Source organism: Chlorocebus sabaeus, chromosome 20, assembly GCF_047675955.1.
Source record: "Chlorocebus sabaeus isolate Y175 chromosome 20, mChlSab1.0.hap1, whole genome shotgun sequence".
In the NCBI taxonomy this organism is placed as follows: Eukaryota; Metazoa; Chordata; class Mammalia; order Primates; family Cercopithecidae; genus Chlorocebus; species Chlorocebus sabaeus.
The window spans coordinates 115,490,246-115,511,712 of NC_132923.1; the positions used below are offsets into that span (position 1 = coordinate 115,490,246).

Genomic DNA, 21,467 nt, shown 5'->3' on the forward strand with positions numbered 1-21,467 from the left:
CCTGTCTCTACTAAAAATACAAAAAAAACTGGCCAGATGTGGTGATGTGCGCCTATAATCCCAGCTACTCAGGCGGCTGAGGCAGGAGAATCGCTTGAACTCGGCAGGTGGAGGTTGCAGTGAGCCAAGATCGCACCACTGCACTCCAGCCTTAGAAACAGAGTGAGACTCCATCTCAAAAGAAAAATAATGATAAATAAAATACAACTAACATCTATCCACAGAACCATCATAGGAGGAAAGGCAGTCACCCAGGGAAGTCCCCAGCACCCAGTGGGTGGCTGCCACTGGAAGGCATTTCTACTGCCGGGGTGGGACAAGTGGTTCAGAGAGGCAGAGTCCTTGCTCTCCGCTGTAGCCAGGAGTTCAGGGAGCAGGGCGGGCTGGGAGGGGAAGAAGAAGGGGACCCCAGGTCACGGGTCCCTTGCCCCACCCCCCCCAGCTGTTCCCACAGAACCTGACCTCTTGGCGTCTTCAGAGTGGAAAACGAAGCCCCCAATCTTCCTGCAGGGAGCCTCATCGTTTCCAGCCCGGCAGCGACTTCACACGGGCTCATTAAACTTCCAAATAACAGACTTGCTGTTTGGCTTTGGGGTTTGGGTTTGTGTCTTTCTTTCTTTCTTTCGTTTTAAGCAACAGTATTTATTTTCAGGGTGGACACCAGGATTTTTGTTTCATGTACAGTCTGGGGACTGGGAGGCTTTTGGGGGGGTGTTGGTGATGGAGACGCAGGTGGGGCTGGGAGAGAAAGGAAGAGGAGGAAAGAAAGGGGTCCTCACACAGGTCCTCCCTCCTCATTCACTCCCTGGCTTGTGCCCCCTGACGTGGCCCCTGTGGCCCCCCTCCTCATCTCCTACCCCCTCACCTGAAACATCTTCCCTCCCCTCCAATTTCCTTCAAGTTCCTGTCCCCTGCTCAGGCTGTCCCTGACAAACCCCTCTGAGGAGCAGTCCCCATGTAATTATACCCTGTGCCTGTACAACAAATGTTCTCACATCCATGACCTCACCACGGCCTCCCACGGCCCTGGGAGCAGGCAACTGTGGCTCTCTGTTCCTGCTGCACAGGTGGGGAAACTGAGGCACCGGGAGGGGAAGGGACTCACCCCAGGCCATGTGTCGGGTGAAGGCAAGCCAGGATGAGTGGCTTGGCCTCAGATGTCTGCTCACTGAAAGGGGCCAACAGCACTGTGTGTCCTGAAAGGGGGCACTTCATCCACCATGCTGGGAAAAGGGCAGACATGGGTCTCTACTGTAGAGGGGCCAAGTGGCCCCCAGAAATTTGTGGGGGCAGTGCATGGAGGGCTGAAGGCAGGTGAGTTTGTCTGGTGGTGGAGAGAAAGAGGTCAGGCATAGCTGGGTCGGGGGGCTTTCTCTGCCCCTCACCGAATCCCCATTCCAGGCTCAAGGGGCAGAAGTCCCCAGATCGCCTCAGCAGTCCCCCACAGTAGGCAATAAAAGCCTGAAAAGGAACGAGCCTGGCGTTCTCACTGAAGAACAGAGAGTAGGCCAGGCGCAGTGGCTCACACCTGTAATCCCAGCACTTTGGGAGGCCGAGGTGGGCGGATCACAAGGTCAAGAGATCGAGACCATCCTGGCTAACACGGTGAAACCCCATCTCTACTAAAAATACAAAAAATTAGCCGGGCGTGGTGGCGGGCGCCTGTAGTCCCAGCTACTCGGGAGGCTGAGGCAGGAGAATGGCGTGAACCCGGGAGGCAGAGCTTGCAGTGAGCCGAGATTGTGCCACTGCACTCCAGCCTGGGCAACAGAGGGAGACTCTGTCTCAAAAAAAAAAAGAAAAGAACAGAGAGCAAGCGTCACATGGATGACTTCTGCCTCATGAGTCAGCTCAGTTTGTTGAAGTGTGTTTCAGGGCAAGGCCGTGTGGCTCCTGCATAAGTGCCACCACCTTCTGGGAACTCGCTAGGCCTCAGGTCTTGTGCTGAGCTCCACAGGGATTATCTTAATCAGTTCTTGGCATAAGCTTATGAGGCAGGCACAGTTCACAAAGGAGTTGTGAAAGGGAAGCCTCAGAGAGGTTAAGTAACTGACCCAAGGTCACACAGCTAGCAAAACGCAGGGCAAGGTCTTGAACTCGAATTTTAAACACAAGAGCTGGCACTAACCAACCATTGTACACACCAGCTCTTCGCCAGGCATGCTGGTGGTTGAGTGTACAGAAATGTGCCCATCTGTGCCCATGTGAATGCACAGGGCAGGCAGACGCCACTTGGCCACCACCACCTCCCTGTGTAGTGGGGGGCAGAGGTGGGCACAGCACCAGGTTCCGATTTATGGAATCATCCCTGGGTGCCTGGTTCTTGGGGTGTGGTGGCGGTCACATGAGGGTTCACCCCGCAGCCCCACCGCAGAGAAATCCCATAGTGCCTGCCTGCCCAACCGCAAATCCCCTAATGGGCTGGGAGCCTCCCAGGTGTGTGGGGAGCCAGGCCAGGCTGCTTTCTCCGGGCCAGCCTGGGCCTGAGGCCTCCTGCCCACCAGAGGCCCCGCCTTGCCCCGTCCTTGCCCGGCTGCCCCCGAGCACTCACGTCAATATCCCTGATGTTATGCACGAGCTGGTAGGCGATGTCCTTGCAGCCCTGGCTCAAGGCCTCAGGGGGCATCTCGTTGTCTGAGTACCAGTCCCGGTCAGCTGAGTGGGCATAGGCAGCGCTGGGGGTGGCGTGGTTCACTCTCGTGGTGGTCACGATGCCCACAGATTTCCCTGGGGTGCAGAAGGGACAGGTTCAGCTTTATCCACAGAGTGGGGTGTCCCAGCTGTCTCCTCCCTCCCCCTCCCCCTCCCCGCTAAAGACAGGCCCCCCTTCAGTTCCGAGGATTGCCTGGTCTCAGTCTCCCCACCCATAGCAGTAGGTGTCTGGCAGTGGCTTCTAAGTAGCTGAGCGGCTGGAACACTGCCTCTGGGACCCTCTCCCCTCACCCCGAAGGCCCTTGAGATGTGAGCACCCGGGCTGGAGTCCTCCCCTTCATCAAGGCACCCACAGGACCCCTGAGGGATCTCAAGTGGACTATGGCTCTGTCACCTGCGTGTTGGCCTTGTCACCTGTGTTTTGGCCTTGGCCCCTGACTAAAGCTCCTGGGGGCACGGGCTGGGCCTCCCAATTCTGAGGAGGGAAGGGGCGTGGCTATGGACTGCACCCCACAGGCTATCCCTGGGCTGACTTCTCCCTCCTCACACCAAACCTACGAGGGTTTTATGTTCCCACCCATTTTATAGTCAAATGAAGAATCAACTCAGGGAAATGAACTGGGAGCAGAACCCAGCACTGAGTGAAGCCTGAACCCCCAGCCTCCCCTGTCATTGAAGGAACCCCATGGATATTACAGACTCCCAGACATCGTAGCTGGGAGCCCTGCAGAGAAGCCTTCTCTAGCCCTTTCCCATGACAGAGTTTGAAAGACTGAGGCCCGGACAGGCCATGGAGCTCACCCTGCTCCCCGCTGCTCCCCGCACTCACCAGCGTCCTTGGCCCAGCGCAGGATGGAGGTGACCTCGTTCCCCTGGGTGGTGTTGCACCGAGAACGCTCGGTGGCTGCGCTTACCCCCACGGTGCCCTCGTTGGCCTTCACCCCACACAGGTAGGCGGTGGCGGTGCCGGCGCTGTCAGGGACCTGGGCATTGGTGTTGTACGTCTGCAGGTGGGAGAGGAAAGTCAGGAGATGGCCAGGACTTCGCCCCTACAGCCACCCACCCCACCTCCACTCACACCATGGGGACTGGGGCGTGAGGAACCAGAGAGGACCCCATAGCCTTGACCAGGCCCACTGCCCACTGAAGCCCCCAAGAGCCACAGGACTACCTATCTGCCTGCTTCCTGCCGTCATTCCCTGCACCCTGGCAGCACTGGGGCAGGACCCCAGCTCTCCAAAGTACGGAGAAGTGTCTGGCGGAGGAGTGGGGCTCAGGTGGGGTCAGCAGAGGCCTCTCTCTGGGCCTGGGGCTGCAGGAGCCAGCGAGGGGTTGGGGAGAAGGGGAGTCCTGGAGAAGGGAGAGGGAGGGGCCTTCTTGAAGGAGTGGGGGTCCTAGGGATAGGATAGTGAAAGTGAGGAGGAGAGGAACTGGGGAAGGGAAGGGTGGGGCCAAGACCAGCTCTGATTTCTCTGCCACCTGCCCTATGGCCACCCTCACAGGGTTGCCCTACATCCAGATGTTTAGCAGAGACCCCAAAACTATTTGCCTGTCTCCCTTCCCCACCAGCCTGAGAGCGCCTTGAAGGCCCAGAAGGCACCACAGTCCCCGCTACTGCCCCAGAAGTGAGCCTGGGGCCTGACCCAGGGTGTGGAGGTTATTGCATAATGCCACTATCACCACCACCAATAACAATAGCTACCCAGCAGTGCACACTGCCTTGAACAACCTAGGTCAGTACAGGCATACCTCATTTTAGTGTACTCCACAGACACTGTGTTTGCTACAAATTGAAGATCTGTGGCAACCCTGTGTCAAGCAAGTCCATCAACATTATTTTTTCCAACAACATGGCTCACTTCATTAGTGTTTTTTAGCAATAGCATATTTTAAAATTAAGGTATATATGTTTTTTTAGACATAATGCTGTCCTACACTTAAAAGACTACTGTAGGGTGCAAACATAACTTTCATATGCACTGGGAAACCAGAAAATGTGTGACTTGCTTCATTACAATATTTGCTTTATTACAGTGGTCTGGAACCAAACCCAAAGTATAGCTGAGGTAGGCCTATAGCTTAATTAACTTCACGAACCACCTCAGAAAAGAATGAATGACCTAGAACTTCATGCAAAAGCGTATACAGGCCAGGCACGGTGGCTCATGCCTGTAATCCTAGCACTTTGGGAGGCCCAGGTGGGCGGATCACCTGGGGTCAGGAGTTCGAGATCAGCCTTGCCAACAGGTTGAAACCCCGTCTCAACTAAAAATACAAACATTAGCTGGGCATGGTGGTGCATGCCTGTAATCCCAGCTACTCGGGAGGCTGAGGCAGGAGAATCACTTGAACTCAAGAGGCGGAGGTTGCAGTGAGTTGAGGTCATGCTACTGTACTCCAGCCTGGAAGACAGAGTAAGACTCTGTCTCAAAAAAAAAAAAAAAAAAAAAAAAAAAAGAAAAGAAAAAAGCATATACAGGCCAGGTATGGTGGCTCACGCCTGTAATCCCAAGACTGGGAGGCCAAGGCTGGAGGATCGCTTAAGCCCAAGAATTAGAGATCCCCATCTCTACAAAAAAATTAAAACATTATCCAGGTGTGGTGGTGCACACCTGTAGTCCCAGCTACTCAGGAGGCTGACGTGGGAGGATGGCTGGAGCCCAGGAGTTGAAGACTGCAGTGAACTATGACTGCACTACTGCACTGCAGCCTGGGCAACAGAGCAAGACCCTCTCTCTAAACACACACACACACACACACACACACACACACGCACGCAGGCACAGCGATGCTATGGTGTCAGAAGTCAGGAGGGTGGCTGCTGCAGGTGGGGAGTGAGCTTGGGCATGGAGGGGGGTCAGGGGACCTCTGGCTGCTGTCATGTTCGGATGCTCGACCTGGATACTGGTTATACAGACCTGAACTGGGCTTGGGGATGGGGCTCACCTTGGAGAGGGCCACGAAGGGGAACTTGTCCATCTCCAGCCTGGTCTCCTCCCCAGGGTTGTGGTGGAGCTGACCCTTGAGGATGCGGGTGGCCGTCACTGTGGAGACGCCCATCCCTGCGGTGGGGAGTGGGGGCCTCAGTCTCTCGTGCTCCTGCCTCTCCAATCAGCCTACTTGGGTACCCAGAAGTTCTCTAGTTTGGTACCAAGGCAGGCTTGGGCAGTTGGCACCGGGCATGGCTCTGTAAATGTCAGGGAGTAGCCCCTCTCTCCCTTACCTCCCAGATCCTCAGGGGGCTAGCTGGCAGAGCAGGCCTCTTGAATCCACAGCCTGGCCCCTCATCCTTTTAAACACCCTTCCTCCCGAGCCCTAGCCCCTTCAACGCAGCCCCCTTCAACTCAGCCTGGCTCCCTGGGCTCCTGGCTAGGTGTCCTGTCTCCCCACCCTCCCCGGCCCCCACAGGCCCCCGGGCCTCACCATCTCCCAGGAACATGATGACATTCTTAGCCACGTTGGTGTTGAGCTTCTGAAGCTCCAGGGCGTATTTCAGTGTCTCTTGTGCTTGGTCTCGCCAGTACTTGGGGTCTTTCTCTTTCTCTAAACAGAGAGGGAGACAGTTACTGGGCAGGGTGAGGACAGCCTCCCATCTCCAGACATACAGATCCCCCCACTTCTGACTGCTCAGGCTGGAATGCCTGAACTTGGAGGAGGGTGCAATAGTTGTCCCGAAGACAACACACCTGTGGTTTATAAATATGTGCCATCCAGATCCTCCAGAAAAGCCCGTGGACCCTGGGATCTTCTGCTCACATCTCAGAATGAAGAAACCAAGGCTCAGAGATAACGAGCGACTTGCCCAAGGCCATGCAGCACAGACAGACACTGGCAGGGCTGGGCTTGGCTCCAAAGCCCATGCTCATTCCTTCTACCCAGTAGGGAGATGAGCTGCTAAGGCAGCAAATGAATTGTGCTAGCACAATTAAGAGAGTAATGTTTAACCTATTCAATAAACTCCTTCCAGCAGCAGGGGTCCCCTGATGTAGCCAGTCATCAATTATAAACTCTGCTTAGCTTATTCATTAAAGTAGGCTCAGCAGGAACCTGACTTGGTGGCAGAGTTAATAGCAGTGCTGGAAAGCGAAGCTTGCCTTTTGCTTAATGTGTCAAATTCGAAGGAGCCAGGTGATCTCACTCTTGTTAGTTCTAGATTAGTTATCAAGGACGACATTCTGCATCTCTCATCACCCGCCTCCATCCCACTTGGCTGATAATGACTTCTGGATGGGGCTTTATGGTTTTGAGATAAAATGAGAACTAAGAACACTTCTTTCTCTCTCCCTCTTTCTCACGTGTGTGTGTCCAGCAACGAATCCACAGCTTTAGTGCCAGACAGACCTCAACTAAAACCGCAGCTGCCGGGCGTGGTGACTCACGCCTGTAATCCCAGCACTTTGGAAGGCCAAGGCAGGCGGATCGCCTGAGCTCAGGAGTTCAAGACCAGCTTGGGCAACATGGTGAAACCCCATCTCTACTGAAATACGAAAAATTAGCCAGATGTGGCGGTGTGCACCTGTAGTCCCAGCTACTCAGGAGGCTGAGGCAGGAGAATTGCTTGAACCCGGGAGGCGGAGGTTGCAGTGAGCCGAGATCACGCCACTGCACTCCAGCCTGGGCAAGAGAGAGAGACTCCGTCTCAAAAACAAACAAACAAAAAAGCCCCCAGCTGCTCCAAGTACTAGCTGTGTCACCTCCCTGAGCCTCAGTCTCTTCCCCTGTCAAATGACATTGCTGGCACCATCCCCTCAGGGTCACTCTAAGGACTGGGCCGGAGAAGGCAAGTGACACACCTGACCCACAGGAGAGGCTCAAAAATTGCCTCCCACCCCCATTATCCCATCTCCAGGACTGGACCAGGATCCTGGCTATGAGAGCTGGAGTCCCTCCCAGAGTCTGCGGGGCCCCTCTCTGTCTTGGGGCCCTATCAGATCTGCTCGGAAGCCTAGAGAGGAGGTTCCCTAGCGGTTTCCTCTTTTGAGGCCTCCCACTGCACAGAACGGGAGTCGAGATCAGGAGGAGTGGGAGGGTCTTGTCCAAGGCCGTGTAGCACGTTTGTGGGCTGGGGACACAATTCTCATCTTTTGGCCCAGCTCCAACATGTGCCTGGCTCTTGGGGTGGGGTGGGTGAAGAACAGCCCTCCTTCCTCACACACGCACCAGCTCTGGACAAGATGCCAGGGGCCCCCCACACAGCTTCTCTTATTCCTCCCAACTGCCTTGGTGGGTGGGCACCAGTGTCTCCTCCACATTAGGAAATGGAGAGCCTGAGATCAGGGCCCCAGTGGGAGAACTGGAAACTCATGTGTTGCTGTGGCTCTGCCCCAGCCTATGGACAGCACAGGCGAGAAGCGGACAGGATGCTGCAATGCACCTCTAGCCTTGGATCCAAGCACACCCCACACCCCTCCCCAAGAGGCTTCCCCTTACATCGCCACCACCCCAATCCCTCAGCCCACTGCCCTCACCCTGACAGCCCCAGGTCCACCCTCTCTCTTCTGGAAGTGTCTGCTAAGGGCATCAATTTCAGACATCCCCAAGCAGTCCCCACTGGGAATCGGGAGCACCTTGGCCCTTCTGCCCGACAGGGTGCCTTTGGACAAGAGTTTCCGCCCCAGGAAATGGGAGACCCGTAGCTATCCACGAGTAGTTCTAGGATGACATGAGATAAAGTCTGGGCAAGGCTGGGGCCAAGGGTTTTGCTCGGAGGTCCCCCAGGCCCAGGCTGGTTCCAACCTCCCTCCTGCCTTCCTCAAAACACCCCACGGTGCTGTTGGTCATGGAGCCTCTTTGGCCAGTTGGCTGCCATTGGGTGGTGAAGATCTTTCACCCATCCTGACACCCGACCTGTCCCTGCCTTAACAGCTTGGAGTCCTGGGGCTGGGCTGACATCAGCCTACCCTGCACCTCTTGCTTTTGTTCAGCCCAGGCTCTGCCACCAGGTCCCCTGCTAGGTCGAGGGCTTGTTCTCTCTAGACTGGAGTCCCATGTGGGCAGAGTCCTTGTCTTTTTCACGAGAGCCACCCAGGGCCTGTCCCTGAGAAGGGTTTGGAGTCTGGTTTAAGCAACGATGGCTCTGGACAACTGGATTCCAAGAGGCCATTGTTTCTGGAGACTACTAAATGATATATGCAAATGCTCATGATAGAATGCCGGGGAAAGGGCACTGATCGGTACATACTGTATGATTCCATTTCTATGAAGCTCAAAACAGGCAAAGTGAGTCTCGGGTAACCAGTGAAAGCTTGGGCATCTCCTCTGGCTTTGGGAGAGGGTTGGCACAGGGAAGCCCACAGATGCCCCACGACCAGAAACGTTCTGTCTTGATCTGCGTGGTGGTGACACGGGTATAAATATATGTCAGAAATTTTTCATGCTATGTATTTAAGATCAGTGCCTTTTTCTGTAAGTTATACCTAACTGAAGAAAAAAAAGAAGGCTGGAGTAGTGGCTCATGCCTGTAATCCCAGCACTTTTGGAGGCCATGGTGGGAGGATTGCTTGAGGCCAGGAGTTTGAGGCTACAGTAAGCCATGATTGTGCCACTGCATTCCAGCCTGGCGACAGTAGATACAAAAAGTTGAATTGCTGAACGTTTAAAGACTTTTCTTTTTTTTTTTTTTTTGAGACAGAGTCTTGCTCTGTCGGCCAGTCTGGAGTGCAGTGGCGCAATCTCGGTTCACTGCAAGCTCCGCCTCCCGGGTTCACACCATTCTCCTGCCTCAGCCTCCCAAGTAGCTGGGACTACAGGCGCCCGCCACCATGCCCCGATAATTTTTTGTATTTTTTTTTTTAAGTAGAGACAGAGTTTCACAGTGTTAGCCAGGATGGTCTTGATCTCCAGACCTCGTGATCCACGCACTTTGGCCTCCCAAAGTGCTGGGATTACAGGCGTGAGCCACTGCGCCCAGCCTTGAAGAGTTTTCATGTTGTCACTTTTTCACCTTTTCCCTTTTCATCCATTAGTTCATCTTTCACCCAGGTGGGCTGTAAGTGCTGAGAAGGCAGGGACCCTGTGCCAGAGTGACCTTGGTCCCCCAGGGATGCAACTGGCACCACGGGGTCTCAGAGGCAGCAATGGCCTGAGAGCCCATCGGCTCAGGCTCGGTGCCCCACTGCACCCCATCTCCTCATCTGCTGAAATGTAGCCGTCCTAAGAGAAGAGACCAACACTCACTGAGCATCCACTCCTTGTCAGACATTGACTATCAGACACTGACTATCTCATGTGATTCCTGTGATGGCCCTAAGCGGGAGGAACTCTTATCCCTACTGGAGAGATGGAAACACTGGGGTACAGGGGAGGGAAGTGGGGACTTCTAGCCACATAATGGACTGAGCTGAGGAAGGTTCTCCTGCAGCTCCAGATACAGAAATGCTGGGGAACAAAAATAGCACATAGCTTGAAAAAGGAAGAAAAGAGGGAAGGAAAATCCTCAGGAGGCAGCATTGATGAAGGAATCTAAAACCAGAGGGGCCCACAGGAGCTGATGCAGAGAGGAACGCCTGGGACGGCAGGCCAGGTACAGGTTCAGGCTGAAGCTGGTTTCTTTTCTTTTTTGAGACAGAGTCTTGCTCTGTTGCCCAGGCTGAAGTGCAGTGGTGCAATCTCGGCTCACTGCAACCTCTGCCTCCTGGGTTCAAGTGATTCTCCTGCCTCAGCCTCCCAAGTAGCTGGGATTACAGGAGTGTGCCACTATGCCCGGCTAATTTTTGTATTTTTAGTAGAGATGGGTTTTTGCCATGTTGGATAGGCTGGTCTCAAACTCCTGACTTCAAGTGATCCACCTACCTCAGCCTCCCAAAGTGCTGGGATTACAGGCGTGAGCCACCATGCCTGGCCAGAAGCTGGTTTCTTTTTAAGAGACAGAGTCTCACTCTGTCACCCAGGCTGGAGTAATTTGATTATAGCTCACCGTAATCTTGAAATCCTGGGCTCAAGTGATCCTCCCACCTCAGCCTCCCAAGTAGCTAGGACTACAAGCATGCAGCACCGTGCCGGGCTGTTTGTTTGTTTTTAGAGATGGAGGTCTCACTATGTTACCCAGGCTGTCCTCAAACTCCCGGACTCAAGTGATCCTCCCACCTCAGCCTCCCAAAGCCCTGGGATTACAGGTGTGAGCCACCACACCAGGCCTGCCGAAGCCGTTTTAAGGTACACATTTTGCCTTGGAGCTATGGAAGGGACAGAGAAAGACAGTCATTCGTAAGAAATGTGAATTCAAGTCCAAATCTGAGCCAGGTCTAAGTGGGGATCTGAATTTATAGTGTAAGAATTGCAAACCAAGAAATTAACATACAAACTGGCCTAGAATTAGTTGAACCCCTCATGTCCTGAAAACACCATGCCACGCTGTGGAAACACTTCCGCGTGAGTCTCCAACAGAAAAACAAAAAACTCCTGTTGAAGATGAGTTCACTAGTGAGAACTACGAATGACAAGAAAATATGCGACCCCGTGAGGGAGAATGAGCAGACAAAACCGACAGGAGACGCAGCGGACCAAGACTCGGAAGAGTCCATAGGATTCATTATATTTCAAATTATCAAAGATAAAAGAGACAATAGAAACCCCAATCAAAGAATAGTATAATATAAAAGGGAAAAGGCTGGGCACAGTGGCTCACACCTGTAACCCCAGCACTTTGGGAGGCTAAGGCAGGCGGATCACTTGAGGTCAGGAGTTCGAGATCAGCCTGGCCAACATGATGAAACCCCATCTCTAATAAAAATACAAAAATTATCCAGGTGTTGTGGCGCACGTCTGTAATCCCAGCTACTCGGGAGGCTGAGACAGGAGGATCACTTGAACCTGGGGGGCGAAGGCTGCAGTGAGCTGAGATCACGTCACTGCACTCCGTCCTGGGTGACAGAGTGTGAGACTCTCTCTGTCTCAGAAAGAAAGCATCAGGCCTCTGAGCCCAAGCTAAGCCATCATATCCCCTGTGACCTGCACGTATACATCCAGACGGCCTGAAGTAACTGAACAATCACAAAAGAAGTGAAATTTAAACGGCCTGTTCCTGCCTTAACTGATGACATTCCACCACAAAAGAAGTGAAAATGGCCGGTCCTCGCCTTAACTGATGACATTACCTTGTGAAATTCCTTCTCCTGGCTCATCTTGGCTCAAAAAGGTCCCCCACTGAGCCCACCAGAGAACAACCCCCATGACTGTAATTTTCCTTTACCTACCCAAATTCTATAAAACAGCCCCACCCCTATCTCCCTTCACTGACTCTCTTTTCGGACTCAGCCTGCCTGCACCCAGGTGAAATAAACAGCCTTGTTGCTCACACAAAGCCTGTTTGGTGGTCTCTTCACAGGGATGCAAGAGAGAGAAAGGGAGGGAGGGAGGGAGGGAGGGAGGGAGGAAGGAAGGAAGGAAGGAAGGAAGGAAGGAAGGAAGGAAGGGTAAGAAGGAAAGAAAGAATAATATATATATATATATATATATATATATATATATGGGAAAAGAGTGACATATCCTCAAGTAGCAAGGTTGAGGTTTCCTGCTCTGAACACTGTTTCAGCTCTTAAATACTTTGCATGGTTCTGGGACCTTGAACATAGACACTGCCCTCACCCTACCCCATCCCTCCACCTGTGTCCCCAAGCATACCTGGCACTAAGGAGTTGGTAAGGCAGGTGCCAATGGCCAGTACTAAGAATGGTGAAATCATGGTGCACCCCAAGACCTGCTTTATCCCTGGAGCCCAGAGATGCGATCGACGCGGGTGGGAGGCGGTGGGCTGGCAGTGGTCAGATGTTAACTGATGTTCCAATCCTAGAAATTAAAAAAAGACAAAAAGAGGCATGTGGGGCACGGCTCTAGGGATCCCTTTTTCACTCACTCAGTCATTCCTGGATTCATTCATCAAGTGTTCGGTGAGCACCTATTACAGACCAGGCATGGGGCTAGACACTGGGATGCCAAACCCAGGTGGCCCCTGTCTCAGGAAGCTGAACCACGCAAACAGTTGTGTCAGTATCAACGAGTTCCATGCTGCAAAGCAGTTCCGTCCCATTTCCTAAATGGATTTCCACTTTCAATTCATCTGAAGCCCCCAACCTCCCAGAGTCCAGTCTTTTGGTGCGGTGTTTCTCAAACTGTAATGAGAGCAAGCATCTGAATTCCCCCAAGGGCTTGTTACAACAGATTCCTGGCCCACCCGCCAGGCTCCGATTGTATTTCCAATAAGCTCCCAGGACAGGCTGCTGCTTTGCGGACCACACCTTGAGAAGCCCTGTTCTAGAGCACTCGGTCTTCAGCCTTTTAATTACCTGTGTCCCAGGAACATCAGGGACAAAACAAAGCGTGCACCCCTTCTTTCAGGACCCCTGCATTTGCTACATTCTCTTCTAGAGCTTGTCGTTTATGGTAAGAGATATAAAAACGGTAGGAGTCACATATGTGAAAAGACTGGCTGGAAGCGTGGCTATTTCTGGGTGGTGACATCACAGACAACTGATTTTTCTTTTCCATTGTCTTTTCTGCATTTCCAAAATTTTCTTTTGTGCTGAGATACAGTATTATCTTTATACTTTTTTAAAAACATTGTTTTTTTTTTTTAAAAAAAAAAAGTTGGATTGTAATTGAAGAGTTTAGGTGGAAAATAAAAAACTGGAAGGAAATACACCAAAACATTAACTGTGGTTTTCTCTGGGTGGTAGGACTATAAATGATTATTTCCTCTTTTTTTTTTAGGTTTTTGAATTTTCCAAGTAGCCTAAAACAAGCGTGTATTAATGGCATAAGAATGTTTTTACACTGTGGTCATCCTGTTAAATCACAACGAACAACCTCACTGGCAGCTGAGAAATGTACTAACCCCTGTTGCGCATGAGTTACGAGACGAAGAATTTTAAATGGCAAGAGTTTCACTGAGAAATGTTATTGCTTCAACCAAGACCAAGATATGACACCATTTGTTGTGGGAAACGGCAGTAACGCACACTCTACCGTTAGAAAAGTGTTGTGACAGATAAGACACTACTCTAGTACAATTATATGTTAAGTAAAAACAAAATAAAACATTTTTAAAAAGTTGTTTAAGAAAAAAAGCCAGGCATGGTGGTACATGCCTGTAATCCCAGCTACTTGGGAAGCTGAGGTTGGAGGAAGTTCGCTTGAGGCCAGGAGTTGGAGACCAGCCTGAGCAACACGGCAAGACCCTGTGTCTAAGAAAAATTTTTGTATTTTAATTTTTATAGATTTTCTTTTTAAAAATTCTTCTCTTTGCAGCTCCAGCTCAAAAGAAAAAGATTTTTTCTTTTTCTTTTGTTTTTTTTTTTTTGAGACGGGGTTTTGCTCTTGCTGCCCAGGCTGGAGTGCAACAGTGCAACCTCGGCTCACCGCAACCTCCGCCTCCGGGGTTCAAGCAATTCTCCTGCCTCAGCCTCCCGAGTAGCAGGGACTACAGGCTTGCGCCACCATGCCTGGCCAATTTTGTATTTTTAGTAGAGAGGGGGTTTTCTCCATGTTGGTCAGGCTGGTCTCGAACTCCCAACCTCAGGTGATCTGCCTGCCTTACCCTCCCAAAGTGCTGGGATTACAGGCGTGAGATGCCATGCCCGTTCAAGATTTTCTTTTTAATTTAAAAATACAGTAAAAGAAAAGAGAGAGAGAGAAAAGAAAGGAAGGAAGGAAGGAAGGAAGGAAGGAAGGAAGGAAGGAAGGAAGGAAGGAAGGAAGGAAGGAAGGAAGGAGAGCAGGAGAGGAGGAGAGGAGGAGAGAGAAAGAGAGAAAGAGAGAAAAAGAAACCACTACCACCAGAAGAAGGGATCTTGATTCAGCCTTAAAAACATGCAAGCTGCGCTCCAGTGCCAGAAGTGAGGGCTCTGGGGTAGGGGCTGGGGGCGGCGGTGCAGAGTGGAAATTAAAAGGAAATACCCCACACCTAACATCTAACAGCACTTAACTGTGAGGGAGTGGTAGAATTTGGAATTTCAGATGATTTCTACATTTTTTTTTGTTCTACTTTATGGTTTCCCAACATTTCTATAGCAAATCCTAAAATCAGAAAACTGTTATTAACTGAATACAAAATACTAATACATTAAACTATTATTTAAAATCACTTAAAAACGAAGTCACCTCTTTCAGGAAGCCTCCAGGATGGTCACTCATTCCAATATAACACCACTGAGCTTCATGCCACCTCAAACATCGCGTTTTGAAGGTAATACCTTCCTTTTCGAAGGTAATATAATTCTTTCCTGGGCCATCTCAGCTGCCTCACCGGGAGCTTCTAAGAGTGAGGACTTTGTCTTGTTTGTCTCTGCACTCCTAGTGCTTGGCACAGTGAATATTTACATCAGTTGAACGTCAATGCCCTAAGGAAGGAGGTGGGGGGAAGGGAAGAGCCATCCAAAATTCTCTCCTGTGTGTGTGCAGGAAAGTCCAAGAGTTCGTGAAGGTCTGTAACTACCGGAAGGTCCGCTCGCCGCTGGAGTGTAGACCCGCACCGCGCATGGGAAAACCGGCAGGACTACCAAAGCTGATCATTGGACCTGCGCCCTGGGACCCGTTTCTCTCCAGCAGAATGTGCACATCAGCCCTGTTCATAATAGCTTCAAAACTGCCTCTATCTACGGCAGGCTGGATAATCCATTGTGTGTGTTCACAACACAGAAACCACCACAGACAGCAAGGAGAATGGATGATCCCCAGCTCCTCACAACATGAATGAATCCCGCAAGGTAAGTTTGAGCAAAGGAAGCTAAAACCAAGAGCACTTACAGTGCGATTCCAATGACAGAAAGTATAAAAACTAACCCAGGGTGTTGGGAAACAGAATGGAGGCTCCACGTGGAGGGTATGGAAACGGGAAGGGGCTGCTGGGGTGCTGGTGCGGTTGGTTCTGTTTATGATTGATCTGGGTGGGTGGGTGCTGGTTGCACGGTGGGTTCAGCTGTCAATGTATAATGCACACATTTTTCTCTACGTGTGTTTTATTTCAATAAAATACTACTCTTTGGGAGCTTAGATGAACAATCTATAAAGGACACCGACGAAATGAAAGCAAGCCTATGTACTGCACTCCACAGTTTATAAAGAATTTCACCATGATGTTTCACTAATAAACTATGCAGTGGACAGAAAAGGACCTATCATCTTCTTTTACAGATGAGAAAACCAAGGCTCTGGAAGGACAAGTGACTTGCTCAAGGTTACCGACAGGAAGTTGCTGAGCAGAAACCTGACCACAGGGTTCCTGATTCTGGAATTAGCAATCAGGTTACCATCAGTCGCCTCCTCCAGAAGGAGGGATTTCTGTTGCTCCCAAGTGTAAAATGAGGGTTCTGATGTTTGACACATGGATAGATTCATGTAACCACCACCATCACCATCAGGACCCAGAACAGCTCTGCCACCCCAAAAATCTCCCTTGCGTTCTTTATAGTTACACAATCCGCCCATCCCTAAACCTGGCGATCCCTGATCTGTCCTCCACCACTGTGTTTTTGATAGGTATGGTATTAAATCCACAGACCAATGTGGGAGGGTTTACGTCTCTAGCACGTGGAGTCGCCCACTCATTCAGTCAGAGTTCTTCAGTTCTATCAGCACGCTGTAGTCTTCCGCCTGTAGATCTTGGATATGTTTTGTTAGGTTTATACCTATAGGTTCCATCGTGTAATGGTTAGCACTCTGGACTCTGAATCCAGATTTATACCTATGAATTTCGCTTTTTGGGGAACTATTGTAAATGGCAATATTTCTGAAATTGTTCATTACTAGTACATAAAAATACTACTGAGTCAAGCGTGATGGCTCACACCTGTACTCCCAGCACTTTGAGAGGCTGAGGCGGGTGGATCACTTAAGGTCAGGCATTTGAGACCAGTCCGGCCAACATGGTGAAACTCTCTCTACTAAAAATACAAAAATTAGCCGGGCATGGTGGTGTGCACCTGTTATCCCAGTTACTTGAGAGGCTGACGCAGGAGAATCGCTTGAACCCGGGAGGTGGAGTTTGCAGTGAGCTGAGATCGAGATCGCACTACCGCAATCCAGCCTGGGCGACAGAGCAAGACTCCATCTCAAAAAAAAAAAGAAAAAGAAAAAGAAAAAGAAAAAAGCATTCAGCCTTTCAGCATTTGGGGTGGTCTTCTGAGGTGTGAGGTGGAGTAGATTTTGTGGCGACAATCAGGAACTTGTTTTTGGACATGTTGAGTTGGAGATGTCTTTTGGAAGTGGAGACACTAAAGAGGCAGCTGAATATTTGAGTCTGGCTTTTGAGAAAGAAGTCTGGGTTAGAGGTGAAAATTTGGGAATCACAGGCACAGAGGTGGCGGTTAACACCCTGATGAAACTTGACGCGCTCATCAAGGGAGAGGGGTATTGAAAAGAATTTCTTTAATCTGATAAAGGCTTTATGCCAAAAACCTGCAGAAACCATCCTACTCACTGGAGAAAGCTTTGGCAAACTCCTTTTAATGCTGGCTTATGATGGTGAGGAGCTGGGGCAGCCTCGTTGTCCACAACTAGCGAAATAAATTAGTAACAAGTGGTGGAGGCCATGTCTGTGCGGCCGTGGTATTAAAACTAGACGTCAAAACAGCAGCATGGTGGAGTCTAAAGGCAGAGGACTGAGTGATGAATGTAAAGAATCAAACGCGGTATATGTAAGTACAAACCACTCCCATGGACAGAACACTGTGTAACGTACAAGGACACTTACAAATCCAAGGCCATATTACGTACATTAGCATAGGGACTTCGGGGAGCTGTGGGAATGGCAGTGGGGAGGCAGGGAGTGGGGACAAAGGAAAAAACGAATAAATGAAACAAGAACTGAGAGCTCATTTGGGTATGTCATATGCTAAGAGACATAATGCATCCCACTCTGTCTGCACCTAGGGTCCAAAACAGGTGAGTGAATACAGAAAAATAAAAGTGTAGAGTGATCCGGGAACTCCAAAAGGCTCATCCAGCCCCACATGATTATTCTTTCGGCTATTGGTTTGTCTCTCCTCCCTGCTAGCCTGAAGCTGCATGAGCGTAAAGACCATCATCTTAGCCATCTCTGCATCCCGAGCGCTTGCACATGGCAGCAGTTTCGTAAGTGCCACCAGTTCAGGCTGGGATGCTCTGAATTTTGGCCCCAGGGATACACACTGAGATAGGCTTGGCCTGGAGGCAGGTGCCTTCTCCCATAGCCTCTGCTCAGGACAAGGAGGGGGTGGGGACCTGGGAAAGCCTTCAGAACCCAGAGCCTCCCTGCTGGGCCCACCCCTCAGACCCCTCCCCCTCGCAGAGGCTCCTGGCTGCTCTCTGGCAGCCCTGGAAGTGGAGGGGCCCAGTTTGGGGCTGCGGGGGCCCCGGCTGCCCACCACCCTCCGCCAATGTCCTGCCAGCTTAAAATGGGGCCTCCGGGTGTGTGTCAGCCCCATCGCCACCCCCTCCCTCCCTTCTCTGCCAGGCTCCCGGCTCCTCTGTAGCCTGATTATAGAAGCCCCGGCTAGGCTGTGGCTCCAGAAGAGCAGCTACTTGGCAGTGCAGTGGAGGGGGCTGAGGGGCCAGGCCGGCCTTGGCTCTGAGGACTGATTCAGCAATCTGGGCAGAGGGCCCGGGAGCATCCTGGAGCAGGGCAAAAAGCCAGCCCTGGGCTGCATCTCAGAAGATCTGGGGCAAATGATAGAAGAACGGGACAAACGTGTCACTACCATTTCTTCGGCCCTCATGTCGCACTCAGCCCCATGCTGTTTACATCCCTGATCTCACAATAAGGATGAACAGCCCCCATTTTGTAGTTTAGGAACCCGAGCAGAGGGTCTGGCTAGTCTTCGACCACATTCCATTCAAGCCCAGGCTGACTCCAGGGCTCAACCTCTCCAGGCCTCAGTTTCCCCATCATGAAGAGTAAGAGAGACGAGTGCCCCGCTGGCTCCATCCCACAAGAATAAGGGAAGCCAAACAAGCTTAGGGCAGGGTATTTGGCAGCGGGGGGAGTCAGGCCAGGTGAGTTCCCCTACCTGAGCGGCCTGGCCAGGCGGCAAGTGAAGAAACAAAGGAGACCCAGGGCCAGCCCCAGAAGGAGGAGGCTGAGGGCCACCGTGAGGACCACATCCAGGATGGGGGACAGGAGGGCCATCTTGAGGCGAAGAGGGCCCTGGGAGCGGCCACCACGCCCTGCACACAGTCGGTCACACTAGCTCCAAAGCCCTAGGTCAGTGGCTGTGACCTGCTTTATCCCTAAGTTAATCTTTGTGGATTAGTCAGGCGGGATGAAATGGGGTGCTGGGGTGGGAGGGGGAGCAGGCTACGAAGCTCCCCTCTCCCATTTGAGCCCCAGGGGAGGACCCGATGCTTGTTCATTCAACTTTGTTCATTCATTCCTCACTCGCAAATACCTACAGAGCTCCTGCTGGGTATCTCTGTGCTAGGTTCTAGGGAAACAGTCGGGAACAGGACAGACATAGTTTCTGACAGCTTGGAGGTAACTGACCAGCCAGTGTAGACAAAGCACCTACTATGTGCTAGACATTGTGCCAGGTGCCCTGTGGGGTAAAAACACAGAAGGAAGGGAACCCCTTGGCTAGTAGCAGAGGTTTTCCCTTAACAGCAGCAGCTGCTCCAGCCCATCTATGAGCCCAGAAATCTGAGTTGGTGCTTACCTCAGCCAGAGGGATGCACCTATGTTCAGAAGAAGACAAACTGCTCTTATTGAGCACCTACTGTGTACCAGGCCCCATCTGGGCTAGAGACTAGTATCCCCATTTGCAGAGAAACAGAGGCTCAGAGGTGCAATAGTGGAGCCGGGATTTAAGCCCAAATCTGCTGGTCTCCACAGCCTGTAGCTCAGAACTGAGATAGCAGCAGCCTAGGAAGGCTTTAGTCAAGCCCTGCCAGGCGCTGGCCTAAAGCCAGCGGTCACCCAGGAGGCAGCACACACAGGCCGGAGGTGGACGAGCTGTTGCCAGCACGGAGGGGTCTTTTCTGCTTCCAAAATTGTCCCCCCAACCCAGATCCAGTCTCTCCCAAAACATCCCATGAAGTCAGGGGAGTGGTTATGATTCCCATCTCACAGAGTCAGAAACAGCCCAGAGAGGTCAAGCCACGTGACATAGGCACAGCTGTGCACCGTTAGACCAGGCCTTTTCCAATCATGCTTCCTGCCTCCTGGTACACCTCAGATCCCATGGCACAAAATACCCAAGGTCAGGGGGAGACACTTTTACCCTCTTGGTGCCAAGGAAAGTCCCCTCTTCTTGATCCCAGAAAGGCCACTGACCTCACCGTAACAGGAAAACGAATCTTGTTACTCCATTACGCCCTTTTCTTTCTCAACATTCCCGTAACTCAAATTGCATCAGATCCTCACAACATCCTAGTGATACTGGCAGGGTGGGGATTATTAGCCCTATTGATAAAAGAAAAACTTCAGCTGATTTAAATTTAACAGAGTTGCCTGCAATCCCAGCACTTTGGGAGGCCGAGGTGTGTGGATCACGAGGTCAGGAGATTGAGACCATCCTGGCCAACATGGTGAAACCCCGTGTCTACTGAAAATACAAAAATTAGCTGGGCATGGTGATGTGTGCCTATAATCCCAGCTACTTGGGAGGCTGAGGCAGGAGAATCGCTTGAACTAGAGAGTCAGAGGTTGCAGTGAGCTGAGATCGTGCCACCCCACTCCAGTCTGGCAACAGAACGAGACTCTGTCTCAATCAAATTTTAAAAAAATAAAAAATAAAAAAATATAAAATAAAATAAAATTAAATTAAATTAAAAAAAAAAGAGTTGGCCGGGCACGGTGGCTCAAGCTGTAATCCCAGCACTTTGGGAGGCCGAGACGGGCGGATCACGAAGTCAAGAGATTGAGACCATCCTGGCTAACCTGGTGAAACCCGGTCTCTACTAAAAAATACAAGAAAACTAGCCGGGCGAGGTGGCGGGTGCCTGTAGTCCCAGCTACTCGGGAGGCTGAGGCAGGAGAATGGCGTAAACCCGGGAGGTGGAGCTTGCAGTGAGCTGAGATCCGGCCACTGCACTCCAGCCTGGGCGACAGAGCGAGACTCTGTCTTAAAAAAAAAAAAAAAGAGTTTAATTGAGCAATGAACAATCTGCAAATTAGGCAGCCTCCTGAGCCAGAGTAGGCACCAGCGCAGCCACTTGGTAGAAGATTTATGGACAAAAAAGTAAAGTGAGGTACAGAAGACAGAAGTAAGGTATAGTCAGATTGGTTACAGCTTAGCACTTGTCATATTTGAACATGGTTTGAACGGATGGCTACATTTGATTGACTAAAACTTGGTAATTGGTGGCTGGGCATGGTGGCTCACTCCTGTAATCCCAGCACTTTGGGAGGCTGAGGAGGGTGGATTACCTGAGGTCAGGAGTTCGAGACCAGCCTGGCCAACATGGTGAAACCCTGTCTCTACTAAAAATATAAAAATTAGCGGGGCGTGGTGGCAGGCGCCTGTAATCCTAGCTACCTGGGTGGCAGAGGCAGGAGAATTGCTTGAACCCGGGTGGTGGAGGTTGCAGTGAGCTGAGATTACAACACTGTACTCCAGCCTGGGTGACAGAGTGAGACTCTGTCAAAAAAAAAAAAAAAAAAAAAAAATTTGGTGATTGGCACAAGTGTAGGCTATGGTCTGTTTATACCTCTATTACTTATAGTTTACAATGTACAGAGAAACCGTTAGGCTGAACTTAAAATATGTAAGAAAGCAGCATTAGGCTAGACTTGATTTAACAATTCCCTTCTTTTAGTTATTTTTTAAATTTTGTAGACCGGGCGCGGTGGCTCAAGCCTGTAATCTCAGCACTTTGGGAGGCTGAGACGGGTGGATCACGAGGTCAGG

General features: G+C 51.2%; 1 protein-coding gene across 7 annotated transcripts in view; it reads right to left on the minus strand.

Annotated features, from left to right (window-relative positions):
• Positions 1 to 21,467, minus strand: part of ALPL (alkaline phosphatase, biomineralization associated) — a 68,313-nt gene that overhangs the window by 12,008 nt on the left and 34,838 nt on the right. For 4 of the 7 annotated variants that reach the window (XM_038000043.2, XM_073007721.1, XM_007980148.3 and 1 more), the window contains 5 exons: positions 12,274 to 12,438; positions 6,076 to 6,195; positions 5,599 to 5,714; positions 3,482 to 3,656; positions 2,552 to 2,727 (listed from right to left, as the gene is read on the minus strand). In XM_038000043.2, the coding sequence (XP_037855971.1) occupies positions 2,552 to 2,727; positions 3,482 to 3,656; positions 5,599 to 5,714; positions 6,076 to 6,195; positions 12,274 to 12,334 (648 nt within the window). In that variant the 5' untranslated portion in view covers positions 12,335 to 12,438. Of the gene's footprint in view, positions 1 to 2,551; positions 2,728 to 3,481; positions 3,657 to 5,598; positions 5,715 to 6,075; positions 6,196 to 6,338; positions 6,483 to 12,273; positions 12,439 to 14,748; positions 14,915 to 21,467 lie in introns of those variants that run through there. The other 3 variants (XM_038000003.2, XM_073007723.1, XM_038000177.2) reach the window with 3 other exon arrangements.